This window comes from Dama dama, chromosome 9, assembly GCF_033118175.1.
Source record: "Dama dama isolate Ldn47 chromosome 9, ASM3311817v1, whole genome shotgun sequence".
NCBI lineage: Eukaryota > Metazoa > Chordata > Mammalia > Artiodactyla > Cervidae > Dama > Dama dama.
This window is the reverse complement of record NC_083689.1, coordinates 96095752-96114267: the sequence shown is the minus strand read 5'-3', so window position 1 is coordinate 96114267 and position 18516 is coordinate 96095752. Positions and strand designations below refer to the sequence as shown.

Here is an 18516-nt window from a genome sequence, read left to right as displayed (position 1 = left end):
GTCAAAAATTAGCACTTTACTCTTGTAGATGGTATTGCTTACTTGTAACCAATTGAAATTAATTTTTGATATGTTGTCATCAATGATGTTTTCCCCAAAAACAGCCATAAATTTAAAATAATATATTAGGGGTGAGAATATAGTTTCAAAGCAATGGTTTTTTTATTTAAAGACTATATTCCATGGAAGTAATAGCACTAAGAAAATTAGTACTGACCTACTGTACCCTTCCATCGAGATTTTTTTAAGTCCTAATACTGGATTTAAGGAACTATATGAAGGAGAATAGAAAAGGCTATTATACTTTTACTTTTTCTTTAATACTGTACATCTTGCTACAGAGGAAGAATGCAAGGAAATAAATGGCCTTACTTTGTCCTGAATTATTCATATTAATTGGTATATGGCCTGAGTTTTTTTTGAATAACTGCCAACATTTCCCTTTGTGCAGATAAATTTAGCATTTTGTACTACTCTCAGTAAAACCTCAATCATGTGGACATTTCAGATGTTTATAATATGTGTGGGATCCACTCCACTCCCTGTCATTCCTTGTCAGTGGGAACATTCATCTCTTACTGATTTCTCTAATACCTAAACTTTTTCTACTGCCAGTGAAAGATCCCCTCCCTACTCCCCCACCCCCACCTCAGCATTGGTTTCTACATCTGGACTGATCTGAGAAGCCTTTTTTTCTTCCCTAAATGCATAATGTTAGGCCTAAAGTTATAACTGCAGCTCTAGTTTGAAAAATAGGACTTTGTGGCTTTCAGGTTGAGGTTTCTATTTTCTGTTCTGATTCTAGGTTTATTCTGCCCCTAAACTCTGGAACCTTACTGGTACCATGCAAATACATTTCTCTAGCTAAACTGAATTTTCCAGATTATTAGGAAATTACAGAATCATTAAAAGTCAGGAAAGGAGTTGAGAACAACAGAGAATTCTAATGTTTAAATGTTTGTAGCATTTTTTGTATCCAAACTAAGATATATAGTTTATATGTAGTAAAATAATAGCTATTTTAGTCCCAATAATATTAAGAGACAAGCTGACCTCCTAAGATACTATAGGGATGGAGGGAAGTGGGTTCTGAGGTCATAAAAACTGGGAAATAGCTATTCAGAGTGAAAGGACCTAGTTTAAAGTAAATGATTTTGTTTAAGCTGGCATTTCCCAAATTTATTTCAGGATAGAACCTTTTTAATATAAGGAAATTTCAACATCCTTTATAATATTGGTGGGAAGAAAGCAGATACTTCAGTTCTCGCCATGACTGAGGCTTTAATCACCATTTTTATTCATCTAGCAAATACATATGGAGTGACTGCTTTTTGCTACATACTATTCAAGATGCTGGCAATACCTGGAACAAACCAGACAAAAGCCGGTGACCTTCTAAGGATTAGAAGGCCTAGCCAGGGGAGAAAGACAATAAGCAAAATTAAGTAGTGCAGGTACTAAGTACTTTAGACAAACATCGAGCCAGGGTCAGGCAGTCAGGGGTACAGGGGTTACAATTTTAAATAGAGATGTAACCTTGAGCAAGTCACTTAGCTTCTCTCTGCTCCGGATCTGTAAGATGAAGCCATTCAACTAAATCATCTTCAAGGCCCTGCCAGCAGGTCTGCTTTAAGGACCAAGAGTTGTCATAATCAAGCTGTGGTATTGCTGGGTCATGAACATCTCTCTGAGCGTTTGCAGCTACCTTAGTAGAAAAGGCTGATAAAAGTTATAGAACTGCTGCCAAATAAAAGCTTATGTAAACCTAAATAATTTGTAATACCCACAACAGAACAAAGCATTTGTATTAAATAAATGGGGGGAAAAAACACCTTGCTGGTTCTATTTTTAATCTAGTGTGTACCTCAGTCCAGAGAAAAACCTCTGCAATAAAAGTACCAGTGGTTTTTAAGCAGATACTAGCATGCCCGTATGAGAAATTTGCAGCAGTACACATACTGAGCTTCTGCCCTTATATCCTTATGTAAAACGGAGGTCTGTGACTTGATGTTGAAATGACCTTTCAGACAGTATTCCAGTGCCACATGCCTGAACTTGTGTCTCAGAGTAATTAGAAGCTTTGACTTACACATCTTGGTATACAGTGTTTATGTTAATTATAAATGTCTGAAAGTTTCCTAAAACTTTGTCTTCATAGCTTTTTATCAAAGACAGCCTGAAGTTTGGGAGGAGGGTTGTGGATTGTGGTCCTAAGCCTTTGATTTTCAGCCTCTCATATTTGGAATGAAAATTAAAATCTACTTTTCAGCTTGCCCAGAACACGGTAGTGTATTTTTATATTCTTCATTGTGAATGAGAAACTGTTTGGAATCATAGTCTTTGATACTTTTAAAATAACATTTCACTCTTAAGGCATTAGCTAAAAATTTTCAAGTAGACCATGGGTCCCTAAAGTTCTAAAAGTTTTCCCACTGACTTGTAGGAAAAGCTCAAAATAATATAATTAAAATTGAGAAGTCCCTATCATACAAAGGGATGCTCTTCCAAAATTGTTTCTAAACAGACCTTGGAATTTCTTCTTTTCCCATGGTGATTAGCCCTGTCTTCAAAAGCCAATCCTAGGCGCAACAATAACAGTCATTTTCATCTCCCCCTAGTCATAGTCCGTAACCCAAAGGCCAGTTTATAAGAAAATGCTTCATAATCATTCTGGAAGAAAAGACCGACTCCTTCTTCACTATCTAGACAAGCTATGGAGTAGGTTCCGTATATTAGAGACAGAAGTGATGAGTATCCCCAAGTTCCTCTGAAGTCTAGTCTCTGAAATGGCCCTGGATCAGACAAGGACTCTGATCCCATTTTAGCTGGACCAGTCCCACGGGCTCTGGTCCACTCTGAGGCCCCCATAGTTTAGTTCTGACGTGCCCCACTCTGTCGCCCCTCCTGCCTGCTCTAATTGTCATACACAACCTGCTCTTTCCATTAAGCCTTTGCCCAAGAAGCCAAACTGTTAGGCACATTTACCAGGTATAAACATAAGTACTCTTTGTACATACCTTTCATTCCTAATATATTCAGATATTGATGCACAGAAAATTTATATCTGATTTGTACCATCTCCTTCAGGAAATAAGATATACTAAATCTATAGACTGTACAGTGTAGACTTGAAAATTTTAAAGATAAGAAGATTGCATGGTTGGCATCTTGCTCTCAGATATTTTATAAGAAAAGCCTGAGATTAGGTCAGGCTGTGCCATCTTGCCATGCCCTTGGAGAAGAGGGTTCTCCAGATTGCCTGGAGAATCCCATGGACAGAGGAGCCTGGCACACTACAGTTCATGGGGTCACACAGAGTCAGACATGACTGAGCAACTTAGCACACATGTACCATCTGCATTGTTCTGCTCTGAAAGCCACCAGGGAAAAGGGATGTAGAAACTCAGTTGTGGGAACTCTGTGGTACTCATCATTCCTTAACCTCCAACTCCACCCCAGCTCCTCAGCTGGAGAAAAATAGCATGATATGTACCCAGGATGCCCATCAGAAACATGATCTGCCCTGACACCTGCCTCTGCCCCCGTGTGCGCACTGCTCCCGTACACACCATAGGCAGGGGCAGCAGGTAGGAGGGAGCTTTGAGAAGTCCTGCTGTCATTCTCCATGGTGTTACCTCCTTTTTTTTTTTAAAGGGGTACTTTTATTTCTTTAAAGATACCATTTTCCCCTTTAATTCCTCATTAATTATCAAAAGTCAATGAAGTCAAGAATTCTTTTCTTTTCTAAGAGACTAACCTACATCTGTCTGTGATCCATAACTTCTCAACTTCAGCCTTACTAACGTATTAGAGACTGTGTAATTCATTGTTGTGGGGGCCATCCTGCGCACTGTAACGTGTTGGGCGATGTCCCTGGCATGAAAAGATGCCAGTAGCAACCTCCCACACCTAGTGCCCCCTGGGGTGGTGGGGGGCGGTGGCGAAACTGCCCCTTGGCAAAAACTGCTCTCCTGATCCCTGTGGCGTACAAGCTTCCAAAAACTTTAATGGGTTCATAACATGGGTTGTGTATTTTTTTAACTTTGTTTCTTTTAAACCTGATCCTTTCCTATTATCATATTTTTTTAATGACAATAGCTATTTTTTTTTTTTTCTATTTGATATTCTTTTAAAGAATAAGAAAGCTTTCTATGCCCACCATCAGGCCAGACCCTAATGCTTTGAGTGGTGTGCACAGCAATTAATTCATTCAAGGTATTTCTGTTATTAAACCCTCCAAGTTTACACAAAGACTTTCTGTGTATATGTGTGCTTAAAAATGGGGAAGAAAATGTATAGGAAGATAATTTTTCACCTTAAGAAGTATAAATGTTACTTAAGAAGAATCACAGTTAAGATGATAAGAAAGGAAAAGCCATGCTCTGTTTAGTAGATGTATGAGCTTAAGGACGCCAGTAATTAAAAGTTTTCTGTGAAAGAATACTGAACATTTGTACAATTTGAGTACAAACTCTAGAATTTGAGTACAAACTCTAATCACTCCTGCAAAATAGAAAAAAAAAAAACTGTATGATTCTGCTTTTTAAAAATGCAATTTAGAATCTCCCAAAAGGGACAATCTTCCATACTCTGATGGGTAAAGTACTTCTGCAGTCCCAGACCAGAACCCTATAGGAAGGAAGACCTTAGGCCTAAACTGAAGCCAGAACCTGGCCTGGAAATCAGTTCTCCACCACTGTGGAAAATCTCCCCAACCAGGTTCTGCAGATCTGCACGGAGGGTTGAGGGGGACGGTGAGTGGAAGTTAAGTGAGTCATGGCTGAGGAAGGGATGTCATTCAAGCGTTCACACCTTCATTCCCTGTCTACCTGCTGTCCTAGACCTTAATGAGGATATATACATAGCAGCCAGTTAGCTCAGAGTCTTATTCTTCCCTTGATGGAAAGGGAAGATTTGGGGGAGAAGAAAGAATTAGAAAACACTTTCTCCCTCCTTGCCTGTCTACTAAATTGCCAAGAGTAGGTATATGGAGTTTGGAGAGCAGGAAGTCACATTTTACATTCTTTCCAACAAAACCCATTTGTAAGCACCACCTAACACCATGGTGGCCCCTGTACACCCAAGGGAAGAAAGGCCTTGGGAGCTGGGAAGAGTGGTATAGTTGAAAGACAGAAATCTCCAGTTCCTGTATTCACAGGTATTTATTAAGCCCTCACTATGTGCCAGGAAAACACGCCAGGTACAGGGGCTCAATAATCGAGAGCAGTCCTGTCCCTTTGCTTCTGGGACCGCTCTCTAGGAAAGGAGCCAGGCCTTGAGCCAAGAGCATAGGAGACATCCACTTGTTCCAGAGTGTTGCCTAGGGCTCGGCCTTGGGGGGCCTGCAGAGTCACCTCTGTGGGCTGCTGACCTTGTTCTGTAAACACGAGGAGGGAGAAACACCCAGCTGCGTTGTGCTGTGAATGTAATTACGGTATTCACCTTATTTATGCTGCTAGTTACTCTTCAAAAGTAGTACTCCAAGAAGTAAGAATTAAAATGAAATGTGTATGTAATAAGACAGCAAAGGATTCAGATATAGACTCTGTCTCAGAGACCATCTAAATATCTAGAAGCTATTTAGCAGGGGGTCACAAAGACACAGGCAGAACCTTTGCGTCTCAGAAGAGGAGGAGCTTTTCAGCAAGTTCACTGATAACTCTTCCATGTGAGATGTAAGCAATTTCTACTGTGAAAAGAAGAGGGTTCCTCTTATAGACTAATTACTGAGCTGACATAATTACTGACACTTTAGAGCAGAAAATTGAAATCAGAGTGTGGTAAGTTATAGGCGTGCTTATCAGATTCCTTAAATGATTCAGTAATTTAAACGGTATAAATGTAAGTGCTCAAGAGGGCTTGGGTAAAAAATGAATGTCATTTGAAAAACAGTAAGGTCAGTCATCAGATCATTCTATAGCACATTTATAATTTGAGGTGTTTCTCTCTTTGTCCCCCTTTTAGCTTGTCAAAATCCCTAAAAATGATCCCCTCAACGAAGTGCATACCTTTAACTTCTATTTGTCAAATGTGGGTAAAGACAACCCTCAGGGCAGCTTTGACTGCATCCAGCAAACTTTCTCCAGGTAAGTGTGTTTCAAGGTATGCTGAAGGGAAAGTAATTTTTCTTTGAGGGTTTTTTTTTGTTTCTTAAATTAAACAATAAAACACATAGTAGTCATTCTTTAAATATTTATTGACTTGAATTGCAGAGCTCGCTTATTTATTTGAGAAATAGTGAGCACATACTATGTGGTAGAAATTATATTTGTCACTGTGGGATGCAATCACAAAAAATTTAAGATTCTTGCCTTCGAAGAATTTTTAAGGTATAGATTTTTTACCTATAAAACCTGGTTTATTTTATTTTAAATTAAAGACAAGTTTCAGGGGTTTTTAAGTTCTTAATCACTGAATATAAGTAAGAGTACTTTATAGTTACAGGGGTCCCCAACCTCCAGGCCACGACCGGGTACCTCTGGTCAGATCAGCCAGTGGCATTAGATTAGAAATAAAATGCACAATAAGTGTAATGTGCTTGAATCATCACAAAGCCATCCCCACACCCACTCCCAACCCGCACCCCCGGTCTGTGGGAAAACTTCACGAAACTGGTCCCTGGTGCCAGACAGCTTAGGGACCACCGTGGTGGTAACCTCAAGGCTCACACTCATGGATAAAAGAGGAAAACACACGTGTCTTATATATGCCCTTCCTCCTTCCCTGTGCAAGGCGTGTTGTAAGATAGATTTTTAAAAATCTTTATTCTGCAGCAGAATGGAAACTAGAAATTAACCCCAGGAGACAGTCCCTTTTGATTTTAAGGGGAAAATAAAGGAGAGAGGAAGACAAGAACACACACCCATAGCCCAGGGTACCCGTGGAACTCTTATCTGCTTAGGTCCTCTGTAAACAACGAGCTGCTTGTTTCACTCTTCTTTGCTGTGGTTGTTTCTGATTAAAGAATGGGCCCCTTGAGTAGGGAGAGTTTGTTCTGCTGTGGATAAAGACAAGTCCTTAGAGCCCCCAGCCCCCTGAGAAATACTGACATTGGCCCAAGGTTCCCCAGGGCTGTCCATCCCTGTATCTCCCCTGTAGCACTTGAAGCCGTGCATGCGCGCTGTGTGGGGAAGAGGGGAAGAGAGAACTGTGTTCCCAGTGGGCTCAGGAGGCAGAGATACAAAAAAGACACTGCACTGAAAGCGCTCTGAGTTTCTCCGTCCAATTAAGGCGACTAAATAACTTTTTGCTTTATCTTAACCTGCCATTTTCCCTGAGTATATGTTAATTTTGCTTTCTAAAAATTGCCTTCCCCCAAACTTACTCCTTTTGGTATAAGTCGCCTGTGTTCCAGGTTATATAGACTTTTCTGCACTGTTTTACTGTGGTAGCCACTGGCTACCTGTGGCTATTTACATTTCAGATGACAAAAGTGAAATAAAAGTTAGTCCTTCACTCATACTAACCACATATTACAGGCTAAATAACCACATGGCTCATGGCTCTCGTGGTGGACAGCACATACACAGGACGTTTGAAATTGCAGAAAGGTCTGCGGATCAGGACTGTGTTAGATTATAGCATCCCCAAGTAAAAGGGTCCTTGGTGACTGTGTACTTCCACCCTGTCACTTCACAGGTGACTTATCCATGTTACATAGCTGGTTAGTGACTGGGCTGAATGAGAACTGAGTTCTCCTAACTCCCACCCCAGCATTCTTTACAGACCACAGGGCACACCAGTTTCTAATTGTGCCATCACCTTTAATACTTGTCTTCAGCAAATTATTTTTTTCTAGAGAACATTTCAACATCAAATTGAACTGTGTCCAAAATTAGAATTTTACTGAGGAACTTAATTCCCTCTTCAAAACCAGGCCTGTCATCATAGGTAATATGGTTTCTCCCTAACCTCATAAATACCCTGTGTGTTTATTTCTACCTTGCTTGTTTGGAGAAGGATTTAAGGTCACTTTACAAAACTATCCATGATGGGCCAAACAGAAAAGAAACTGTTACTGTGAGAAAATTGTCACAACTCCATTAGTATGATCCAAGTGTGGTAAGAATATACATTGAAATTTGCCATTATAAAAACAAGCACTCAAACTTTCAGTTCACAGCCTGGCAAGGATAACTTTGCATGATCTGGCTGCACGTTTTGTATTCAATTTGATTTTGGTTTTCCATGGATCTTGTCTCTCCTATAGCTGTGCAAGTTCTTCAAGGGCAGGGGTTCTCTTATACCCATTTCCCCATCTTAAAAGGGTTGGCTGACTCCACAAATAGATCTTCCAAGAATACATATTAACTAGTCTCCTTTCTTATCTTTCTTTTAAAATCTCCTTGGGCCTCACTTTTCTTATATGTAAGATGCAAGAACTCTCCCAGTCAAAAATTACCTTTTAAAAATTTCTTAACTCTGCCCATTCAGCATCCTAGTGAAAATATATAATACAGCTCTATCAGTAATGCATATTCAAGTGTGGAAAACAGCAAGCTAGGCTAGAGAAAGACTATAGGAACATTTGTACACATGTGTCACAGTATTTCAACTTTTAAGGCAACTGAGTTCAAAAGGGATGAGTAGAGAATGTGGGGAATGTCTTCTTGCCCACAGTGTTGACAGCCCTATTCTGTTTTCATGTAAACATCTGTTTCTTGACCTTGGATGGTGTAAACTGTAATTTCATCATGATTGGCAATAGGTTCAGCTTATTCTCACTATGGAAATTGCTTAGTAATTAATAAGGGGAGATGCTGAAATTCAAGCTTCCTGCCACCAGACCTTTATACTGCAGTCTTCTCTATTGCAATCTTTTCTTCCTACTCATCCTCTCTCTTTTCCCCACTTCCTTACCCTCCTCTTTCATTGGTTTTTCAGCTCAAGTCGGCCTCATTAAAAAAGAAAATAAAAACAAAAAACCCACCTTCCTTGCATTTTGGGGCCCAAAGTCTAGTTCAGTCCCCACCATTCCACTGGATTATGCTCCCCAAAGAGAGCCTTTACCTCCTTGCCCCATGAACCCAGCGGCTGCTTACTGATTATTCTGGACTTGGTGCCGGCATTTCACCCTGTGGACCACCCTGATTCTTCAAGCATATTCCCATGACTTCCATGACACACTGCTCTTCTGATGCCCCTCCACCTCTCTGGCTGTACCTTTGCAGTCTCTCGTGGTCTTCTTTTCGTCTTCCTATTGATTATTTTAAATATTAGCGCTATTCACAGTCCATTCCCTCCTGAGACTGCTCCTTACTTCAAGTCACCATGTCCCGCACTGAACTTATTTTTCTCTCTCCCAGTATTCCAGTAACACCCAGTAACCTGGGCACACTCTTGAACACCCCCACTCCACCCCACCCACCCCCCGTGGCTAATCACTGACTAAATCCCGCCAATGCTGCCTCCTGCCTCTCTGAAATCTATTTACTGTTCTGCATTCACACTGCCCTTACCCTGGCTCAAGCCATCTCTTCTTGTCTGTAATCCTTCAGTAGCCTCCTGACTGGTTTCCAGCTTTCACAAGAGTGCCCCCTTCCTTTCAATCTGTTGTTCATCCTGATCGACTTTTCTACAGTATAAATGAGATGTTTTCTCTCCCTTGTTTTCAGTCTCCTATTGGGATAAAGTCCAAAATCCATACTGTGACCTCCAGAGCCCTGTGTCATGTACTTCTTGTACCTTTTTCAGTCTCGTCTCGTTAATTATCCTTGCCACCTCTCTTTGGTCAAACTGAAAACCTTCTCCTAGCTCCCCCTAGGAGAGGTGGCACGCGTTGGTTATCCCTCTAGAACACTTCTGTCCCCACTTTTCTCTAGTCATCCCTCTAGATCAGCTTGGGCACCACTTCCTTTAGGAAGCCTTCGCCTTGTGCACAAGTCCACGTGAAGTACCTTCCTGGGGGTCCCTGCCCCCTGTCATTTGTCACTCTGCCTCCTAATTTCCAGTGTGTTCATCCTTGTCACTCATTAGAGAACTCCTCAAAGGAGGGACCACTTCTGTCAGTCTTGGTCATAGCCTGTGTACCTCACACACTGCCTAGCATGCAGTCTCTGTCCAATAAATATTCATGAGATGAATGAACTGATTTTTTAAAAATAGAATTTGTATAGACAGTTATTAGCAATTTACAAAAATTTTGTCAACCCTTATTTCGTAGCATCATAACAAAGCTACTTCCAGTTTAGAAATAGAATATCAGGGCTATAGTGACATTTTCATTATTTCTATATTCTAGTCTAAGGCCATAGTAATTTCTTTTTAAAATACTAGCATAACTGTTACCATGATCCCCTAATACAGCATGATACTTTGAATTCAGAGCTGTCTTCCTGGCCAGCATTAGTATTTGTGATTGTTTAACCAAAAGGTTTCTTTTTTTAAAGTATTTCTGCAAAAATCTGTTGTCTGGTTTTTTTTTTTTTTTTTTTCATATTTGCTATATCAACAGATTATCTTACAGACATTTAACAACATAAAAAATAAATGTAAATACAAAGTTACAAATGTTTAGGTTATTTTGGTGAATAGTAACAAACTATGATATTTGGCAGTATTCTTGCCTTGAAATTAATCTTATTAAAAATAAAAGGAATTATTATGGTGGATCTGTTTCAGCTAGTCAGTGCTGAAGCATACACATTATGGTTCCATTAAAAGTAAGCTTTTAACATTGCTCACATCAGTAATAGATAATACTTTCACAAATGAAAGTAGAACTTTAGTGCCCATCAGGACCCTGGTCTTCACTCCAAATACTGTTTTGTTTCATTTTGTTTTTTTCCAAAATTTCATAGATTTAGTCTCTGAAAGTTCATGTCACCCATTCTATCCAGGAAAGAAAAAAAACCAAAAAAAAAAACATGATATGAAATGAAGAAAAGAAACTTAAAAGTTTAATAAGCTTTACATTTTAAAATGATTAATATTAGTTATTTTGAATTTTAAAGTTATTATTAAAGCTGCTGATTATAGGATTATACAATTCCTGCTTGCCTTTATTGTGCAAAATGTGGGACATCTCTAACAAGCCACCATCTTACCTGACAGCTCTGGAGCCTCCCAGCTCAATTGCCTGGGATTTATACAAGATAAAATTACAGTGTGTGCAACAAATGACTCGTATCAGATGACCCGAGAAAGAATGACCCAGGCAGAGGAGGAGTCCCGCAACCGAAGCACAAAAGTTATCAAACCCGGTGGACCGTATGTAGGTTGGTATAGATATATTTCTCCTTCTCGCTGATCGATTGGAATAATTCAAGATCACTATAGGTAAATATTGGTAATATTAACTTAATGAAAACACAGAAATTAGTACTGAGAATATTTTGAAAAACATGGTCAAAAGTCATTTGTCCTCTTCATACTGCTGATGGAATAGATGGAAGTTTTACTTCTTTTATAAATCCCAAATCTTCTATTGGCTATTTATTATTGCTTTACAATACTGGGGATCTGGTTAAGTTACTTTATTATGTGAGATTGTGATAGTGGTACCACTGTGTTTGTCACTGGCTGATGTAATTTCAGTGGTGGACAGTATGGTTCTTATTTTGCACTTGTGTGGAGTGATTTTTTTGTAGTAAATTCTATTAGTAGAACTTAGAGTTTTCTATTAGAGTCAAAGGATCTTTGCACAGGAATTTTTATTACAAAAGTATAAAATGTGTTTATAATAAAGCATTAGTTAGTATAATACTTCTTTGGTACCTCAGTTGTGATTATCATCTCAATTATGAATCCTCATCTCTTCATTAATTAAGAGACTGCCCCACTCCTATCATTTTTATCATCAGCTCACTCAAGTATCCCTCAGGTCAAAGGGAAGACCAGACCAACCAAATGAGTCTCTCCTTTACGAGACTATTAACAATAGTAATAGAATTACCCAGAGTGAGGATAAGCTCTACGAGGCCTTGGCTAGTTTAATAACACAAGTCACTGTATAGTAAATGATGAAAGGATAATCATTTGAAAACATAAATGCTCACAAAAAGTCTCTTGAATAACCAAATCCCTTAATCAACATCTTTCTACGGTTTGGTATAATTCTACTTCTGTATTTGCCCATTGCTGCCCCAGTTAGAATGCATTCAGCTTTGAGAAGCTCCACTAGTATCCGTAATAAGTATTTCTTTGGAACAGAGCCAGTGCTCCTGGGACTTGGTGCTTAGCTTAGATACATTTAGTTTGGTTTAACAACAATTCATGGCTTCCCCAGGTATTTGTACCCACAGGGCCCAGTTCCCTGCCCAGTAAGTTACAAGCAATGAGATTTTTCATCTTCTCTTTCCTACCTGATAAGGTAACAACTTCCAACCTCCTTTCTTTTTTCTCACAAGTAACCTAATTAACTTTAGTAAGCTAAATCTTGTTGTTTCTAAAATGTGCAGGATCTGCTACACTTAAATTTAAGTGCAAGCTATGAATTTACTGCCCCTATTGCTTTGAGAGTGTTTTTTAACTCTGTCCAACACTACCAATTTATAAAACATGAGGTAAACTGGTGTATTTAACAAAGGAATAGAAGACTGAAGCCATCAGAATGATTATTTTTTCTTCCCAGTATAACTAGTTGAAAACCTTCACCTTGATTTACTCTAAAACTTGAAAATTGGCAGTGATCACTGTACTTTTCCAGTGAAAGATCCTTGGGTGTACCCTGTGTTCATGTGTTTTTGTTTGTTTTGTAGGGTTGGTACAGTTCATTCACAGCTTACACAACAGACTTTTCAACACCCCGAATCACCCAGACCATACTTGCCCTAATGGTATGGGACTTTTGAAACTTGCAGGTTTCTTATTGGCACTACCAATAATTTATATACATTTTTTAGAGTGACCACATGGAATTTGAGGTTATCTAAACTTCTGAACGGGATTTCATCTCTGCCCTGTGAAGATGAGAACACATACGTGCCCCCGGCGGTGATCTCTGCCAACCCAGTGCTCTGTTAGCCTTCTCCTCAGCGCCCTGGGCTACCCCATCACAGCACAGTCTTCTCTGGTCTTCAGTCTTGTCATTAACCTTCTCAGCCCTTTATTCTCTGGGTCAAATAACCCCGGCTCCTTTTAACTTTTCTTAATATGGCCTGCATCCCAACCCTTTAATTATTCTTATTGCTCTCCTCTGGACTGCCTCCAGTCCTTCACCTCAGAACTCAAAACTGCACACGCTACCCTTAAGAAAAGACTGATCCAGAAAAAATGACTGATCAGTTCTTTGTATAGTAGAGCAGAAGACTCCAGCTTGGCTATGCTGTATTTGTTTTATTATGGCGTGTTTTCATCTTTTTAATTCTATCCAGTACCAGGCCCTTAGCATGTGCCTTTCCTTCCAGGCAGCGTGGTTTGTATCCTCCTGCTTTTTCCAGTATCTCAAAACTGACTCACTCAGCTCTTTAAAATGCTTGTCCATCACCCTTCAGTACTAACATTACTCAGCACTTAATGAGTGCTTCTGATGCACAAGGGACTGGTTAGCACTGTACACGTAGTCATCTAAAGCTCACAATCACCCTATGAGGTGGGTAATCATTGCCTCTCCATTTCACACATGAAGCTGTTGGTATCAGCAAATAGCAAAAACCAGGAGTTTGGCCTCATTAACGAGTTGCGGTTTTTTCCATAAGACAATAGGAGATAACCTCTTTAGTTCATAAATGAATTTGTCTTATGAGATGATAACAGAAGTTGACCTCTGCCAGCTCAGAAGCCCCTGTAGAACAAGGTTTGTTTTAATAGTGTCAGCCGGGTAGAAGACAAATAGAAATAACGCTGGTGTCACTGTGGGTTGTGATGGCATCATGCCAGGCCTCTGACAGTTGACTTAGGGCACAAGCCCAGCTTCAGGAAAGGAAGGCTGAGTTCCTAGGGTTCAGCTGGCCTCGGCAACCAGGAACGTGAGCTTCTATGACCCTCCAATGGGTTGGAGAGAAAAAAGAAAAGTCTATTTGCCTAGAAAGGAACAGGAGAAGCTTTAACCTAGAAAACATGGTTATCATGTCATCAGTAATATGTCCAGTTGTAGTCATGCCATTTATATCAATGATGAGCACTGTTGTATTGTTATGATCCTTCCCCTTTGTTTAAAACAAAACACTTATCACCTCTCGTTTACCTGGATTTTACGTCGGCTCACTGACTCCTATCTAAATTCTGGAAATTTATTGAATCATAAATTTGTAAGCATGCTGTTTATTTAGGAATATTAAATAACCCAACCAATGTAATTCCTAAGATCCTTTTTCCAGTCTTTCCAACTTCTGCCCCCATCCTCCTTGTTTTTGATGTTAGTACCTGTTTGATTGACCTTGGACAAAATCATTTAACATGGAGACCTTAATTTTCTCAAATACTAAGTAAAGGGTTTTGAACTTAGGTTAGCGTTTAAGGTCCTTTGTCATTCCAGCATTCTGTGACTGATGTTTACTTATGTTTTAATAGTAAACCTTTTGAAGAAGTGATCCTAAATGCTAAGTAGTGGAAATGGTTTCCACAGCAGAAGATTATGTATTTAACCATGACAGTGTCACACCACTGTCAAGGTCCTGCCAGTGTTTTTATTAAAGCCTCAGGTCAGTGTTGCCAGGGTTTCTGGTTAGGTTCCACAGAACAGAAAAACAACTGCAGAAGACAGCTGCCATCCCTGCTCTCCTTCCTGCGGTCTGTTTTAACACCTTCCTTTCAGATTGTTTACTCAAAGTCATTAAAGGGATAAGTACTATCACCAGCGTATTAAATGGAGAAGCTCAAAGTGGACTCCTTGTTAGGAAACAAAATGGTTCAGATTTAGTCCCAGATTACCCAACTCTGTCGGACCTGCTGCTGCTGTTTATATAAGGAGCCCAGGGAATTGATTAGCAGTTGGGTTTGGGAAGAGAATTAGTTTCTCCCGTGGGCTTTATTAAAAGGGCTTTTCTGAGGCAAATGTAAGAAAATAAAAATAAAGCCTTTCTTCTGCCCACTTTGAACCTGACCTTTTCCTGCTCTATTTTATTTTTTTTTCTTTTTTAACTTTAGCATCTCAATTCTATAACTGCTTACATACAATACTGATGTTTTCTTCATCTGTAGCCTGTCTTCCCTCAAATCAGAGGACTTCTTCCTGGTTGAATTGGCACAAATTGATGGGGAGGCGGGGAACCAGTGATTTTTGTGTAAAACCCATGGCCCAGTGTGGCTCCATTCTTCTTTCATCATTTGAAAGAAATGGGTTACCCTGCAACTGGCTATTTAAAATGAGGTAAAGGTGAAGTGGGTGTTCTAAGCATAGGAGACTCACGGACTATGATAGTCTAGCATCCCATCCCAGCTGAGACTCCAAGGCAGTCGTATCCCTAACCAGATCCTAATTTCTTGCCAGACATCATACTTAGACCCCTCTTAAGGGCAGAGTGAGCCTGCCTTATTTGGCTGCCCTCTGTCCACGCCAGGGAGGGTGGGGTGAACTCAGGAGACCTTGGGGGCTCTCCTGAGACCGGGAACCAGGGGTTGGTCAGACCTACAGAAGAGGTCGGGCAGCCTGTGACACAGTGATAGTCCTGTTTTTGTTTTAATTTGTATTTACCTTCCTTGCCGGCCTGAATTCATTCTAAATCACCAGTCATGGTATGTGTGAGTTAGCTAAAAACCATTCTCTGCCCTCCCCCTCCCCAGAGAGTGTGGGAAAGGGATCCACAGTCAGCTTGGTTTGGGGAAGTGGAAGTTCAGCAGGTTTCAAGAGGGAGGGGAGTGTGGAATTTATATCATTTCCTAAACTTTCATGACCTTTATTCTTTCTTTCCACAAATTCCTATTAAAATTTCAAGGAATAGTGCTATTTGCTAAGACTGTTGCAACTGAGAAGTGGTGGATTGGAAGGTTTGCAGTTGCCATATTAGATATTTCAATGTATCTGCAGACGCTGGCAGCCTGGTCATGTGGGAAAACACAGGACAGGCCCCCTCGGTTCTGCTCTTCTGCCATCTGCTTGTTCTCTTGCTGTCGTTCACTGTGATACTCTGCTGGTCAGTTCACTTTGTGAGCCATCAAAATCTGATTGACAAAGCAGCCATAGCTTTGTCTACAGGCAGCTGGCAGCCCAACATGAATCAAGAACAGACATTGGGCATTTGTTCGTAAAACCTTTTCAATAAAAGAAGTACAAGTAGGAAACCTTGGGTATTAATCACAGAAACTTCCAAATACTAAATGAGCACTGTACTCTTTGAGCTTATCCCACTGAAACTGTACTTCTCTCATCTGTGAGATGGGACCAAGGCCTACCTCATCAGGTTAACTGTGACACTGTATGTCTTAGCACAGTGCCCCACCCTCGTCCTGTAATTGGTGCAAGGTAAATATTAGTTCCCTTCACATCTGACACTGATCTAACAATCTCTGAAGAAAAATACAGAAAACAGATCTAAATCCACCTCTAAAACTCTAATTGTACCCTAATTTAATAGCTTCTCTTATCACTGGGCTGCTGCTGCTAAGTTGCTTCGGTCGTGTCCGACTTCCCAACCCCATGGACTGCAGCCCACCAGGCTCCTCCGTCCATGGGATTTTCCAGGCAAGAACACTGGAGTGGGGTGCCATTGCCTTCTCCTTATCACTGGGCAGTGCCCCTTTAATGTCGGTTCCTTTGTTGGTCAGTATTTTGATCTGATATTTACAATTGGTTATGTCCAGATTATAAAGAAATGTAAGAGCCAATGAGATCGTTCTTTCTCCCTTAGGTAGGATTACATCCAGTAAACAGCCCCTTTGGCCAGGCCTTGAGGACGCAGCATGGACAGGACTCGGGTTCAGTGGCGTGCCTGCCCGCAGAGCTCACAGCACAGCAGAGACTGCCCTCACTCCCCGGCCTTTCTGACTGCTAGTGCTGTGCCTAGTGCGGTTGCCCCACATTGTGTCGTTAGCGGTTCTTCCTTCTCCTTAACCCAAGGGCACAGAGTCGGAAGCTTTTGTAATGAACTCTGAGATTTCACCTCAGAAATCGTAAAGTGAGGGTCAGTCCAGTTTCATTTTCATTTCTGTTTCTTCTGCAAGGAATGGTCACCAGCTATTGTCAGTGACCAGCCACATCCTGATGGCTTCACCCACACATAGAATCCACATAGCCCACAGTATTTTCTAGAAGCAGCCGCTTGCCAAACACTTGTCACTGTCAAGTTTAAGCAAACAGTGAGTTGATTGTGTGCATAGCCCTGGCCTGTGCAGACCTGGGGTGAGGGCCTCCTCTTAACGCTTCCACTCCTCTAACTCACCTGGGTAGTCTCAGCACCACAGAGGAGGGATCTCATTGTCTGGCCTGCTGAGACTGGGTGGGTTGGTTGGTGGGTTTTGTTTGTTTTTTGACTCAGAGTTTGTTGTGGTCTGTTGAAAAGCAATATCACTCATGAATACCCTGGTGAAGGTTGACCCCAAATTACGACTGCCTCTCCTTTTCGTGGCTTCTGAATCTGTGAAATTAAGCTAATGACTGAGCTCAGTTGAGAGTATGTCGTTAGTGAGACAGATATTTTCCACATTTAACATGTTCATTGAATTCATAACTGTCAAAGAAACAACATACAATATGTAGGTTTGAGTTCTGTAAGTAGCACAGGTGAGCATGGAAATTATTTCCACCTAACATCAAATGCCTACAGCCTTAAAATGTCCAGTGTGTCACTAGTTATTATCCATGTGTAGCTAAGTGGCCAAAATGTTTCTATAAGTTTTATTTATTCCAGTGAATGATTCTATCAGAAAATTCCAAGTCCATATTTTAGGCCATTTATTCAGAATGCTTTCAGTTTGCATATCTTTCTATAAAACAAAGGCTGAAATATGAAGTCTTCCAGAAATGAAAAGGTACCTAAATCAGAGTTGTGGAAATTGAGATGCTCATGATATTACTACCTGCAAATGTGTTAACAATGTCATTTCTGCTGGACTTTAGGGAAAAGAGTGCAAATTCGGAAAGCTCCTCAAGCTGTTTCAGATGCAGTGCCTGAGAGGAAAAGGTCAACACCCATGAACCCTGCAAATACGATTCGCAAGACACACGGCAGCAACAGTGTCTCTCAACGGCCGTATCGGGACAGGGTGATTCACTTGCTGGCACTGAAGGCCTATAAGAAACCTGAGCTGCTGGCCCGGCTGCAGAAAGACGGTGTCAATCAGAAAGACAAGAACTCCCTCGGAGCCGTTCTGCAGCAGGTGGGGAGGGCTGGAGAGAGCTTGGTCTGCCCGCCGTCGTGCTGGGGAGTTCATTTAAGAAGGCTGGTTATTGTTGTTATCATTGCTACTGAGTTAGAGAAATTTCAGGATCGTTTTGGTCAATGGTATATGAACATTAACTTAAATTCATCTTGGTTTAAACATTTAATGAAAAACTAACTGAAATGTGGAAAGTTACACTAGGTTTTATAAGTTAGAGGCTTCTGAATGATTAAAAAAGTTTCAAGTCATTATCTTCATTTGGATTAAACAAATTTTGCTTGAAAGTCCATTAAAAAAAAAGAAGTTTTTGCCGTCTGC

At 40.5% G+C, this 18516-nt stretch overlaps 1 protein-coding gene across 2 annotated transcripts in view; it reads left to right on the top strand.

Moving 5' to 3' along the window:
- ELL2 (elongation factor for RNA polymerase II 2) overlaps window positions 1–18516 on the top strand; it is a 71509-nt gene that overhangs the window by 35022 nt on the left and 17971 nt on the right. Inside the window, exons 3-6 of one of the 2 annotated variants that reach the window (XM_061152049.1) lie at window positions 5965–6086; window positions 11053–11216; window positions 12699–12776; window positions 17936–18195. In XM_061152049.1, coding sequence (XP_061008032.1) covers window positions 5965–6086; window positions 11053–11216; window positions 12699–12776; window positions 17936–18195 — 624 coding nt within the window. The remainder of the gene's footprint in view (window positions 1–5964; window positions 6087–11052; window positions 11217–12698; window positions 12777–17935; window positions 18196–18516) is intronic. The other variant, XM_061152050.1, reaches the window with a different exon arrangement.